This window comes from Dermochelys coriacea, chromosome 3 (genome assembly GCF_009764565.3).
Source record: "Dermochelys coriacea isolate rDerCor1 chromosome 3, rDerCor1.pri.v4, whole genome shotgun sequence".
Lineage (NCBI taxonomy): Eukaryota > Metazoa > Chordata > Testudines > Dermochelyidae > Dermochelys > Dermochelys coriacea.
The window spans coordinates 161,727,831-161,742,665 of NC_050070.1; the positions used below are offsets into that span (position 1 = coordinate 161,727,831).

Sequence of the window (14,835 nt, forward strand, 5' to 3'; positions counted from 1 at the left end):
TGAACTCACTACTAGGCAGCTCTCCAACACCACTTTCTACAAGCCATTACTCTCTGATCCCACTGAGAGTTACCAAAAGAAACTACAGCATTTGCTCAAGAAACTCCCTGAAAAAGCACAAGAACAAACCCGCACAGACACACCCCTAGAACCCCGACCTGGGGTATTCTATCTGCTACCCAAGAGCCATAAACCTGGAAATCCTGGATGCCCCATCATCTCAGGCATTGGCACCCTGACAGCAGGATTGTCTGGCTATGTAGACTCCCTCCTCAGGCCCTACGTTACCAGCACTCCCAGCTATCTCCGAGACACCACTGACTTCCTGAGGAAACTACAATCCATTGGTGATCTTCCTAAAAACACCCTCCTGGCCACTATGGATGTAGAAGCCCTCTACACCAACATTCCACACAAAGATGGACTACAAGCCGTCAGGAACAGTATCTCCGATAATGTCACGGCAAACCTGGTGGCTGAACTTTGTGACTTTGTCCTCACCCATAACTATTTCACATCTGGGGACAATGTATACCTTCAAATCAGCAGCACTGCGATGGGTACCCGCATGGCCCCACAGTATGCCAACATTTTTATGGCTGACTTAGAACTACGCTTCCTCAGCTCTCGTCCCCTAATGCCCCTACTCTACTTGCGCTACATTGATGACATCTTTCATCATCTGGACCCATGGAAAAGAAGCCCTTGAGGAATTCCACCATGATTTCAACAATTTCCATCCCACCATCAACCTCAGCCTGGACCAGTCCACACAAGAGATCCACTTCCTGGACACTACGGTGCTAATAAGCGATGGTTACATAAACACCACCCTATATCGGAAACGTACTGACCGCTATTCCTACCTACATGCCTCTAGCTTTCATCCAGATCATACCACACGATCCATTGTCTACAGCCAAGCTCTACGATATAACCGCATTTGCTCCAACCCCTCAGACAGAGACAAACACCTACAAGATCTCTATCATGCATTCTTACAACTACAATACCCACCTGCTGAAGTGAAGAAACAGATTGACAGAGCCAGAAGAGTACCCAGAAGTCACCTACTACAGGACAGGCCCAACAAAGAAAATAACAGAACGCCAATAGCCATCACCTTCAGCCCCCAACTAAAACTTCTCCAACGCATCATCAAGGATCTACAACCTATCCTGAAGGACAACCCATCACTCTCACAGATCTTGGGAGACAGGCCAGTCCTTGCTTACAGACAGCCCCCCAGTCTGAAGCAAATACTCATCAGCAACCATACACCACACAACAGAAACACTAACCCAGGAACCTATCCTTGCAACAAAGCCCGTTGCCAACTTGTCCACATATCTATTCAGGGGACACCATCATAGGGTCTAATCACATCAGCCACACTATCAGAGGCTCATTCACCTGCGCATCTACCAATGTGATATATGCCATCATGTGCCAGCAAAGCCCCTCTGCCATGTACATTGGTCAAACTGGACAGTCTCTACATAAAAGAATAAATGGACACAAATCAGACGTCAAGAATTATAACATTCAAAAACCAGTCGGAGAACACTTCAATCTCTCCGGTCACTCGATTACAGACCTGAGAGTGGCTATTCTTCAACAAAAAAAACCTTCAAAAACAGACTCCAACGAGAGACTGCTGAATTGGAATTAATTTGCAAACTGGATACAATTAACTTAGGCTTGAATAGAGACTGGGAATGGACGAGTCATTACACAAAGTAAAACTATTTCCCCATGTTATTTCTCCCCCCCACCCCACCCCCCACTGTTCCTCAGATGTTCTTGTTAACTGCTGGAAATGGCTTACCTTGCTTGCCACCATGAAAGGTTTTCCTCCTTTCCCCCACTGCTGCTGGTGATGGCTCATCTTAAGTGATCACTCTCCTTACAGTGTGTATGATAAAACCCATTGTTTCATGTTCTCTGTGTGTGTATATAAATCTCCCCACTGTATTTTCCACCAAATGCATCTGATGAAGTGAGCTGTAGCTCACGAAAGCTTATGCTCAAATAAATTTGTTAGTCTCTCAGGTGCCACAAGTACTCCTTTTCTTTTTGCGAATACAGACTAATACGGCTGCTACTCTGAAAACTGAACTTAGGCTTGCACTTGTATCTCCCCCAGCAGCCTCTTTAGTTACATGCTTCCCCTGTGATGTGACCCTTGTACACCTGCTAAGGGGGTTAAATCTGGCACAAGTGAGTCTGGTTCACAACCTCCTTAAAGTGCCCTTTCAGCCAGTGACAGGGAGATTCTGGGCTGATTAAAAGTGAATCCAGAAGGATATGTGAGTATTTTGTTTGGACAGCGTTGGTGGATTCATTGACCTGGAATGCCTTCCCTTCCCTAACTTGGTGAACCATATATCCATCCTCGCCTCTTTCCAGTCCTGACTCTAAACATGCATGTGCCATGAAACCAGTTAGTGTTGTTATGCCACTCACCAAAGGATTTGCTATTTTTAATTTATTAAGATAAGATATTTATTTTGTATCATTGAGTGATAAATCCACTTCCTGATTACTTAGTGCTTTGTGTATGCGATGGGGGTTGTTCGTCTACTTAGGGCTCGATCCCTTAGCCCTGTGCACATGGTACTCTGAAATTGAGGGTAGTTGGCTTTTCACAGGATTAAACTTTAAGACTGTGTGTTCCTTGGGGAAAGGACTGTGTATTCTCTGCATTCTGTACAAACATAAGAATACTGGGAGATTCAATAGCAGCTGCCAATGATTAAGCAATAACTGTTTATCAAAAAGGATACTCTTTTCCATTTGTCCCCTCTCCATCCAGAAGGGAACTGTGTTTCTGGGCACCCGCCCCAACATGTTGAACTCAGGGATGAAAATAAGGGTCTCCTGAATAGGGATAACATAGGAATTGCCATACTGCACCAGAACATTGCTCAAGCTACTTAGATATTCTGTCAACTGTATTGGCCAGCACTTGATTGCTTCAGAGGAAGAAGCAACTCCATTGCATTTGTAAGTTACACTTTCACGATTGCACTTCAGTACTTGTATGAGGTGAATTGAAAAATATTCCTTTTGTTTATCATTTTACAGTACATATATTTGTAATCAAAATTAATTATATAAAGTGAGCACTGTGCACTTTGTATTTGGTGTTTTAATTGAAATCAATATTGAAAATGTAGGAAAAAATCCAAAGATATTTAATAAATTTCAATTGGTATTCTATTGTTATAAGTGTGATTAATTTTTTTTAATCGTGATTAATTTTTTTGAGTTAATCATGTGATATACTGTGATTAATTGACAGCCCTAATCAATATAGATTCTCTGTTTCGGTAGAAATTGGAGTGAGGAGCACCAGGGATGTACTGCTACCCAACCCCTGCCCAATACCCCAGTGCATATAGTTGGGTTTGGCTGGCTAGGGCCCCGCTTGGAGAGAGAAACTCCTTCCAGATATGTTTCTTCTTTTGCCCCATTTTCTTCCACTTGCTGTGTCCTGTTACCACCACATAATTTCCAGACTTGTGAGAAAAACCATCAAAATGGGTGAACTCTGCTACTCTGGTCTACTCTAACTATAGCTTCCTATCTTAACTTAACATGCATGCATTTGTTCAAGAACTTTAGTTGCCCATATGTGCACCATAATCTGCTTCAAAAGCATAGGCTTCCTACCACCTGAGTTGAAGGAGAATCTCTATTAGTTTGTTAGCAATATGGGGCCTGACACTCAGTTGAGTAGTTCTGACTCTACCCAGTAGAAGGCAGTGTGCACATCAACACTAGCTAATTGAATAAATGTCATCAGAAGACGTATAGTTTTCCAATCCTTATTTAAACCCAGACACTATATTTGATTCAGGGATATCCCGTAGTGGTGAATTCTCCAGACTGACTAAATCCTGCTGGGTACGGCTTCCTAATAGGCAAACTGCTTCAACCAACAGTCCTGATCGCTCTTCCCTCACCCCCCAGAGGCAAATACCAGAAAAAAGAGCTTTGTAATACACCTTCTCCTTGCCCACACAATCTGTGAGGAATGTCAGGAATGTAATAATATGAATAAATCATGTCTCACATAGGATGATACATATAATTGGTCAAACATACCACAAGCTAAATGATATTAAACCCCCAAGGCTGCCTATATATTTGCCCTGTTTTGAAGCACAAACCAGGTGGAAGAAGACACTTTGGTTGATATTTAGCAGTCTTTGGAAGTGGCTCATAATAACAGGGATTTCATAAAACTCTGGTCATGCACACAGAAAGTGCTACATGACTGTACTAGGCTCCTGTCATGCATGCACATTTGTCACAGAAACTCAGGCCTGGTCTATACTACAGAGTTAGTGTAAGAGTCGGGGTAAGGCATCTTACAGCTATCTAATTATGTCAGCATACACATTACAGCCTTGCTCCCACCGATGTTAGTGCCCTATTATGCCGACATCATAACTGCCCCTCCCCGGCAGGTGTAGGGATTATATTGGTGAAGTTAGGGCAACGTAGTCCCTGTAGACACTGTGTTACTTACATCTATTGACCGTCATTCTGTAATTACTGTAGTTGCTTGTAAATTGACCTAACATACATAGTCGATTTAAGTTTATGTGTAGACATGCCCTTGGGCTTCTATGCCTCATGCTGGATGGGGTACATTGGAAGATTTGCAGTTAGCTCTTGATATGCCTGTAGCACGTGTAAATACACAAGTAAGTGTATGTACTGCATGCTCTGGCCTAATGCTGACATATATTAAGCATGAGCAAAGGAACATTTACAGCAGACTCTTGCCTGTTCCTCCTGTACATGCAGCCCAGGGGACACGAGCATAATGGCAACAAATTCGTGTCAGCTCCTGCCCTGCACGCAGCACAGTGTATTACCAAAAATAAAATAAAATAAAAATGCAGAAGACTTTGTCCATTGCTGTCATGTATGCATAATAGGGCGCCCAGGGGGGCTGGCACCCCAGGCTCTTGCTTTCTCCCGTAGTCCCTGCAGAAGCGGGGGACCCAGCAGATTTTGCAGCAGCAACCCCCTGCTTGCTCCGGCCATGCACACGCAGCGCTGGGGAATGCGGAATGCGTGGGAGCTGCGCGCGCTCTGGGTGGGCGAGGAGATAGAAGGCGGCTCGCGCAGCGGGCAGGTGCAGGCTCGGGCCCAGGCTTCCCATTGGCAGCCGCTGGAGCCTGGGCGCTGGGGCCGCCCGCCTTCTCCCCCTCCCCCTCCCGCCAGACACAGGTGGGATGAGCGCGAGCGGCGGCGCGCGCCGCGTGTGTGGCTCAGCCCGTCCCCTCCAGCGGGCGGGGGAGCTGCCGCGGCTGGCGGCGGCAGTAGCAGTGGGTCGTGCCCAGCTGGGGGCTCGCCCGGGGGAGGGAGGCGCCATGCAGGCGGGCAGCGCTCAGGTAAGGGCGCAGTGCGCACCTGGCTCCGTGCGCCGGGGAAGCAGCCTCAAGGGGGAAGGCAGTAAATGGGGGAGTGTACAGGGGAGCAGCGTCAGGGGGAAGCCGGGGTGGGGAGTTAAAGGGGGAACCGTGTATTTCCCCCTGGCAGAATTAACAGAAGCTGGGGCCTGCATTCACGAACCCCCCCCCCCTCCCTCCGACAGTTCGCTGCTGGGTGGAGAGGGGAGCGTTGCGATATTTGTAAGATGAGAGCTCTAAGTCCGGGGTGGCCTTGGCAGACCGGAGACCCTAGGTGGTTATAATACTTTATCACGGTAGCAAGCTGTGAATTGCATGGAGCAGCACAGTGAAGGTGGCTTCGGTGCTGCGTCTTTGCCTTGAGGCTGATTTGCTGTTTGGAAACTGCATCCCATTCCCAGGGAGTCTTGGCTATTGCAGGGGGTAGAAGGGGAGTTCAGAACGGCACAGGGGTTTCGTGCGTATGCAGCATGCGGGCAGGGGATTGCATATTAGGAGAGGGCATTTGGGGGAGTGTGGTTTGCATGTCAGGGATCAGACAGCGGGGGACGGGATGGACAAAGATGATTATAATAATTATTATTTTATATCCTGTCTTTGGCGTCCATAGCCCTGTCCAGATGTGTAGGTGGCAAGGTCCTTGCCCCAAAGAGGTTTTGTTGCATGTCGGAGCTGGGAGTGGGATTGCACCTTGGAAAAGAGTGGGCAGAGATTTCATCTGGAGGAAGGGAGAGATTGATGCCCAGCTCGGAGATGGCAAGATAATATTCTCTTTCTTGTTGCAGATTATTGCCCTTTGTGGATAAAAGATGTATCATGGAATGAACCCGAGCAGCGGGGATCTGTTCCTAGACAAGCAGCAGCAGCAGCAGTCCCCGTCCCCCCGGAGACTCTTCGTGGTGGTCTTGTGGCTTCAGCTGGTGCTGTGCTTTGGCCCTGCACAGATCAGGGGCGGTGAGTGACTAACTCATGTGACTGACAAGCAGCAGCAGCAGCAGCAGCAGCAGTGCCCCTGAAAGCTAGCCGGTGAGAGATGAAGAGAGAGAGGCTCTGGCAGGCTGCAGGCAAGCAGGTTCCCCAGTGACGGGGTGCTGGGCCCCCTTGCTGTGTTTAAAGGCTAACTCACTTCTGTCTTATAGCCGCCTCCTTACTTCTCACTTACATTACATTAAAGAAGCACTTGACATTCAGGGTCCCCCTGTGTTTTTCCCATAATTTGAGCACTGGAGACATTCTTAATTTGACCCCATATGCACAAATGCCAGTGTGACAGACTGTCCTGAACCCCACTGTATACAGACACCACCTTGCATGAAAGCCTCCCTCTGCATATGCCTATGCACACACGGATGCTGAGATGCAAGAACCCCTTCCTGCTCCCCAACACTCAGGCATGCTGACAGGACCCACCCCTATATGCACATATAGAAACCCTCTGCCCACCACCCTTCTAGACACATGCACAGAGAGGTGCTGCCAGGAGAGACACCCTCCTTATCACCCTCTTATCTCATCCCCAAAACCAAACCATGGATACTAATAGGAGACAATCCTCACACTTCTTTCTCTCCACCTCTCCCCCCACTCCCTTTCCCTTTCATAGATACAGACTAGAGAACTGAATCCTCTTTCTCCTGTAAAAATCCCGCACACAGATGCTGGCAGGCAAAACACCCCTCTCCACATCCTGAAAGGAGAGGAGAAACTTCCCTCACATTTACACACATGGATGCTGATAGGGTAACCCTCCCACACTTATCTACACCCTGCTTTCCCATCTATACATGTATACAAATACGGAGAGGAGAGGAGAGAGGAAAGAATAACCATGTAGGTTGATGTGGAGACAACTACCCCAGGCACTAAAGTGGTGACAGGAGACAGCCTTGCTCAAATGCTGTCTGGAGAGAAGCAAGTGGTAATAAATATTTCCAGTATAATCACACATTAATTTTTATTTAAAAATAACGTAATGCTTTAATAATGAATAGCAAGAATCCTCTTCTGGTAGCTCTCTTGCTATTCTTAACCTAGGCATCTGGGGAAACATAGGTTCAGTGTTTTGGAGAAAAAAGCCTCTGATGTGGGGCTAAAGAAAGAGACATTAACATTCAGTTCCATTGCATCCACTTTGAAAAAGGACCAGTTCATGTTTGTCCATTTTATGATTTTAATTACAATTTTTACACCTTTTTATTTTATTGATGCTTTTGAGATATTTTAAGCAGATGTGTTTAATTACCAAATTGCTTGAAACTGATTCCCTAATTAGGTCTGGATTGCAGGAAAAGTCTTCAGTTAAACTGCTGTGCTGCAAAGTGAACTTAGTTGGAATGACATTAGCAGCTTCAAAGGATTTCCATCCTTAAATGGTGTTATATTCTTGAGGGAGGAAAATAAGCTGATTTGTGATTGGATCACACAATTAATGGTAGACTCAGAGGCCTTGTAGCATGGGGTTCTTTTCATGCCTCTGAATTGCATCAAACTGTTCAAACTTCGGTGCTTGCAGTTAAGATCATAAATCCACTGTTACTCACCCCACTTCTACTTTTGGTGTTTATGTGCAGCTCCCATTGTCTTCAGAAAAGCTGCCTTATTTTCAGAAATGTATTTTAGGTGCCTAACAATGGATTTAGGAGCCAAATTTAGATACCCAAGTTTGAACATTTTGGCCTGAGTTAACAACAGGCATGAGAAGAAACTGAAGAATCTCCTATACTGACACGCTTTCTCTCGTTAATTATGTGGTCCATTTGTAAGCTGGCTTATCTTTTTCTCTTCTCAAGAATATAATGCCATTTTAGAGTAGAAATCCCTTGAAGCTGCTAATATTCCAGCTAAATTCATTTTGCAGTCATACCTCGTGCTATAAGAGACCCTGTGTTTTTTGAAAGTGCTGCCTTTCTGATGAGACTTAAAAAAAAATTAATTAGTGTGGTCATTAAACACCCTGCATTAGTGGGTGGCATATTTCACGAGAATAAAGTGTTCACTTTAAGAGTTGGTCAGGACATCAAAGTTTAATTATGTTCTGCCCACCTATATTTCCCTTGCAGTTTAAGTTGAACAGGCCAACGTTTGTTTTGTGGGCCACCTCATAAGAGAGAGAGTGCCTCATGGATCCATCTCCTATCCCAAACCCCATATCCTACTACTTAATTAATTGCTGATTAATGGAAGGTGTGTAGTGGTGGATGTTAATAAACAGCTGCTGCATTTCACTTCAGTAGTGAAACCTGATATTGTTTCTATGTCATTCTACATTTGTAAAGCACTTCGGGGTCCTTCAGGATGAAAGGTTCAGAGGAATGATATGAATCCAATATATTGTTTGTTAGTATGAAGAGCTTTTGTTATAGGCCAGCTTCAGGCAAAAGAGAAATTCTTGTCCTGATTCCAGTGAAAGTTAATGCATTAAACAACTTTGATTAAAAGAACCAGTGAAAAATATAGATTGTATTTCTAAGCAGTATTATTTTCCAATGTATTGTATTGAGGAGTACTGTATATACACAGGTTTCAGAGTAGCAGCCGTGTTAGTCTGTATTCGCAAAAAGAAAAGGAGTACCGGTGGCACCTTAGAGACTAACAAATTTATTAGAGCATAAGCTTTCGTGAGCTACAGCTCACTTCATCGGATGCATCCGATGAAGTGAGCTGTAGCTCACGAAAGCTTATGCTCTAATAAATTTGTTAGTCTCTAAGGTGCCACCGGTACTCCTTTTCTTTTTGTATATACACAGTCTGCTAAATCAACAAATCTTTCATGTAGTAGAATACATATACCTGTTTTTCTGAAGGGTGGAAGTGGTGAGACAATGGGGTTTTATAATTAAAGAAGGGGACTGTGAGCCAGGACTCACCATCTTTATTTCCTACTCTGTTATAGTCTTGGACAAACCACTTTGGCCACTTGTTTTGCATGCTTCAGTTTTTGACTGCTCAACTTGAGACACAGGGTGTGATTTTGAGAAGTGCTGAGCACCGACTGGACTTTAGTTGGAGTTGTGCTTGCTCAGCACTTTTGAAAATCTGGCTTCTATAGTACTCTAAAGTTGGATATCCAGATATTAAGGCGTGCAAAATCAGTGAATGCTGTTGAAAATTTGGCCATTAACCTCTTTGTATCTTAGTTTTCCCAGCCGGTAAAATAGGGTCGTCACCAAGGAGAGTGTTGAAACATAACTAATAGTTTGGAAAGAGCTTTGATTATTTTAAATTAAAGATGCTACGCAAGTGGAAAGTATTTATTATTTTGTTTTAGTGGTTCATCTTTAACAACATCAGTGTGCTATAAGACAAAAATAAAAACTAACATACATATTGAAAAGGGGGAAAATGATGATAGGTTAGACCAGGGGCCTCAAACATGCGGCTGGCCTGTGGAGTTATTTCCTTCGGCCCACCATATCTCCTCTCACCCTCCGCCCCACTGAGCACACTGCGTCTCCGCTTCTCTGCCTGCCTCCCAGCACTTCCTGCTGTCAAACGGGAGGAGGCAGTGATGCGGCCCTTGGGCCAATGTACTAGTCCTCGTATGGCCCCTCGTGGTGGTTTGAGTTTGAGATCCCTGGGTTACACTTTGCCATAGAGCACTGTTTTCATTTATAGGATGAAAATACATTCTTCCCGTTCTTATCTGAGGGCAGAATTTGGCCCTAAGTAATAATCTTGTCATGACTTGTGTAGCTCCTTCTCTTTTATATCTGACTGTTCTATAAACTGTATTGATTTTAAGGTTCTGCCAGTTCACCCCAAATCAATATTATTTATAACCCCTCTTTTTTTTTTTTCTCTTGTCAGTGATTTTTACAGAGAATAAATCTGTCTGTAGTATTTATACTCTCTCAAAAGTGGTTCCTGGAATGATCCATCAGAAAAATCACTCCACAAATGAAATCAAAAGAACAAACTCTTCAAAGCTCAGTATGCCTAATTCCTCCCTGGTGTATGTAACTACATTCACACCAGAGATGAATTAAACCCCCTTGACGTAAGCTTGGGACTTTCTTCTAGTCACCTGGTATCTTTGCTCATCTTGCGCTTTTTACTGTTTAGTCTATAATGAAGAAGTGTTTTTAATAATAGAAATAACCAGTGTTAAGACCTTCAGACACACTAAATGCATAGCTGGTGCTAAAGGCAAGATTTATTGCACATAAGCAATTTACAGAGTTCATGGCTGTACATGTATCATTTTGAGGGGATATTAAATAAATATATATTTTTCCAAATGTTGCAGATCTCTGGAAGTATTTTTAATTTTTCCAGGAATTCTGAGTTTTTTAATAACTGTGGGCAAAGAATTCACCATGTGAAGATTTTATTTTAGTCAGTTTCTGAGTTTGGACATGGGTTTTGGATTTTGCTGTTGTAACAGCAGAGGCACTTGAGCTAATTTCTCTTTTTTGTTTTCTTGGTTGGCTCTGAAGTATTTCTAGTCCTTTGGAATGTCACCCCCCACACCCCCTTTGGATAGCCCTTTGAGGAAGCTCACTATTGCAATTTGATGGAGTATTTTTGGTATGTTTGAATCAATGTCAGCTTGTTTGTTTTTTAGTGGTTGATACTTTCTTTGAGTCAGATTATGACACCTTTGTTCGCACTGTGTAATCCCATACTGTACAAATGGTTCCCATTGAGAGTACTTATGATATGTATGTAAGGTACTATTAGTTGTGAATAAGGGTATTGCATTCTGTTTTTTTGTGAGGTACCCAAACATGCTTTGGACTCTGTTGAAACCAGGAAGAATATTGTTTTTGCTTGTAAATATAGGCTGAATTTTTATTGCTCTGTTGTTTTATTGTATTGCAGCCTGGACTGTGCTTGATTCTGGATTTGATGATTCCATAAGAAATCTTTCTCAGGTTGCCAAGCAAATTAGAACTGTTCCATCTGGATCAAATCTTTTGCATGCAGATGACTTGTGTTCGCATTAGGGATGTGCATCGCCTTTGTTTTGACAACCTACTGTCTTTGGTGGTTTTTGGAGACACAAAACTGTTTGAGATTGTCTTTTTAATTGGTGCATGCAAACTTTTAGATCTTAAATAGGAGTCTGTTCAGAAAAAACTCTTTGACTGACACCCCAATAAATATATCTGTAGCCAGCATATTTTGCTTCTCCCTTTTCATTGTGGCTGCTTCAGTTGACAAGCAAAACAGACAGCACCCTTCTTTTCAACCTGGCATATGTAACTGAGGTTGGTGAAATCATTAATTAGCTTTACAGTATCGGCCTTGGCTTGTTACTTTGTAACAGCTGGTTTAGGCATTGTCATATCTTTTAATATATTTGCTGAGATGTTCTAAATTCATTCCACTGAGTAATTCTGATTTAAAATGACACGTTCTTCTATACACCTTGGTAAGACAACAGATAGTTTGCTTAGTGGTGTGTCCACCCACATCCTTGTGAGATGTGGACTTATTTGATAGGCTAAGGCTGAAGCAGTTCCTTCTTGCAAAGTCCCTTAGTGCTTCATGAGAAGGAGTTTGATCTTGTTGCTAAGGCATGGCAATAAGAATTAAGATCTGTGTTCCGTTCCCAGCTCTGCCCCTGACTTGCACTCTAACCTTTGGCAAATCACTTAGCACATCCTTACAAAATGATCCAAATTTGTGTGCCTGCTTTCTCTGCCATGATGATTGGTAGTAATGAAAAAAATGAACAATGCTTGGCTGGACTGTAAAATATGATGATTATCCTTCATCCCATGTGAGTGGATGAGTAGAATTTTGCAAAGATGATTTGAGTTTTCTCTGCACAGTTTCCTCATTTGTAAAATGGTCATAATAATCTCATATGGAAGATGCTGTGACATGAAAAGTATTTATTACATAAAGTAAAAGATTAATCTTTAACATTGTTTGTTTGCCTCAAAGGTTAGTACAGGGATGGCCAACCTGGGGCTCCTGAGCCGCATGTGGCTCTTCAGAGGTTAATATGCGGCTCTTTACTTAGGCGCTGATTCCGGGGCTGGAGCAATAGATGCTAACTTTCCAGTGTGTGTGCGCGCTCACTGCTCAACCCCCTGCTTTGCCCCAAGCCCTGCCCACACTCCAACCCTTCCACCAAGGCCCCTGCCCCTTCCCTGGAGCCTGCCATGCCCTCGTAGCCTCCTGATTGCAGTGAGCAGGGGGAGCGGAAGTAGGCACTGATTGGCGGGGGCTGCTGGCAGGCGGGAGGCACTGGGGAGCAGATGGGGGGGCTGCTGACGTATTGCTGTGGCTCTTTGGCAATGTATGTTGGTAAATTCTGGCTCAGGTTGGCCACCCCTGGGTTAGTAAGTAAAGATCCCTAATGAAGGTAGAAAAATTTCATCCCTTTTGATTTCTATGGCTTTTCTTATGGATATTTCTCTGTATAGAGCTTTGATCACACACTTTGAATTTTTTTCAAGTATCTACCACATCTGCCTCTCTGATATTCATATGTTCCTTGTAACAAAATAAACCTTATTAAAAACCATGACTGTTGCACCCTTACAACTCCACTGATGTCAAAAATGTATGGGGTGGTTTTTGGTAGGGCCGAAGAGTGGAGAATGTGACCCCAATTCAGATCTGATGTAGGCAAATGCAACACCCATGAAAGACTCTGAACCTAATTCAGTGGTGAACATAGGCTACACATCATATGTAAATTGGTCAGAAAATGAGTGTAAAGGGTAAAATGGTGTAACTTGCACAAATGTCTTGTTCGGTACACTAATTTTATGTGCAACTTCCACACTGAGGAGGCTGAAGGTTTGTGTTGCAGGAAATCCAGCTAATTATGGTGCGAGATAAAGTAGCCTGCCTACTTCATTTCACATCTTCCTATATCTTTCTTTCCTTGCCATGTTATATATCCATAAACATGTTAGTTACACTTGGTTTACACACACCCTGGATATATGCGGTATTGTTGTAGTTGTGTTGGTCCCAGGGAATTAGAAACATTACCATACCCACCTTGTAGCATTTATTGGACCAACTTCTGTTGGTGGGAGAGTCAAGCTTACACAGAACAACTTGATGTCAGATTGGAGCAAATTGCAGTACTGACACTGAACACTTATTTATACTAGTTTTCTAACCACCTTACACCACTGTTTATGTTGGTGCTGATTTGGTACCCTGTGTTTGCAGAAGGGGCTCTTGGTGCCTTTTCCCCAAATAGCTAGTTGGCTCACATGATTAGTCTAAATTGGGGCATTTCTTTTTCATGTATTGAAAACATTAGAACAGTTTGTTAATACCATCTGTGCACACCAAGCACATGCTGACAAAACATGTCAGACATATTTTCACACTCACGAAGAGTGACCCTGGAATCACTTTTTTTCCTTTATTTAGTCATATCTTCTTAATGATGTAGTATCCATATTGAATTGGATTTCTGCTTATTATTTAGGAATGATACAAAGCATCCACTCTGTGAGGAAGTTCAAGACTTTTTATTAAGAGAATTTTTTGGTTGAACAGTTCTCTCTATTGTCAACATTACTGGCCTTAGAAAGATAATATGTGTAGTTAGTCTGCCAACATCACTACTGACACATTGCTAGGAGCATCAAATTAAAAGAAAAGATTAAACATATTCTAGCAAAAATTTTTGCCTGTTAATAATAATTTAATAATTCATAGCTTTCATATAGCCCTTTTTGTCCCTAGATCTCAAAACATTTTGCAAAGGAAGTTAAATATCATTATCTTCTCTTTGTAGTTGGGGAAAATGGGCACAGAAAAGTGAAATGACTTTGCTTAAGGTCACATTACATTGTCAGTGGCAGAACTAGTAATAGAACTCTGGGAATAGATCTCCTGGCCCAGTGCCCTGTTCATTGGACTGTATTTTTTTCTTGACAATTCAAAGGAAAAAATGACTTGCAATTGCAATTTAAAATGGAAGAGCTGGGGGGTGGGCAACATCTATAATTTTCTTTTGATGCCACATTTGTATGGTAAAAATCTCCGATGTATCTTTTTGGACTCAATTCTCTCATCACTGAAGTCAGTGACAGAAATCCCACTCACTTTACCGGGAGCAAGTTCAGGCCTTATGTGTTGCCTAAAGAAACTACACAAGCAGACTGTTAATCTAATCTTTCCAGGTGAGATTTATCTGTCATAATACTTCCGAGCAGGATAGGTATGTGGGGATGTGTATATCTCAGGTGGCACATGGCATTTTTCTAATATCAGAAGTATCTTTATTTGAATAATAAACAATACAAAAGTATTACCCTTGGAAAACCAGCGCGCGCGCGCACGCTCTCTCTCTCTCTCCTTAGAACTAGCTGATGGTCTGTGGGATGGGGTTCTTAAACTTTTTCATAGTAAGGAAAATACATTTCTATTTCAGTGAGAGAGTATCTCATGGATATCCCATAGGTGTCACTCCCAGTTACTATCA

At 43.1% G+C, this 14,835-nt stretch overlaps 1 protein-coding gene across 6 annotated transcripts in view; it reads left to right on the plus strand.

Annotated features, from left to right (window-relative positions):
- Nucleotides 1-5,146: 5,146 nt before the first annotated feature.
- The window catches only part of SUSD4 (sushi domain containing 4), a 122,072-nt gene continuing 112,383 nt past the window's right edge, over nt 5,147-14,835 (plus strand). For all 6 annotated transcript variants that reach the window (XM_038395826.2, XM_038395829.2, XM_038395830.2 and 3 more), the window contains exons 1-2: nt 5,147-5,411; nt 6,215-6,383. In XM_038395826.2, the coding sequence (XP_038251754.1) occupies nt 6,239-6,383 (145 nt within the window). In that variant the 5' untranslated portion in view covers nt 5,147-5,411; nt 6,215-6,238. The remainder of the gene's footprint in view (nt 5,412-6,214; nt 6,384-14,835) is intronic.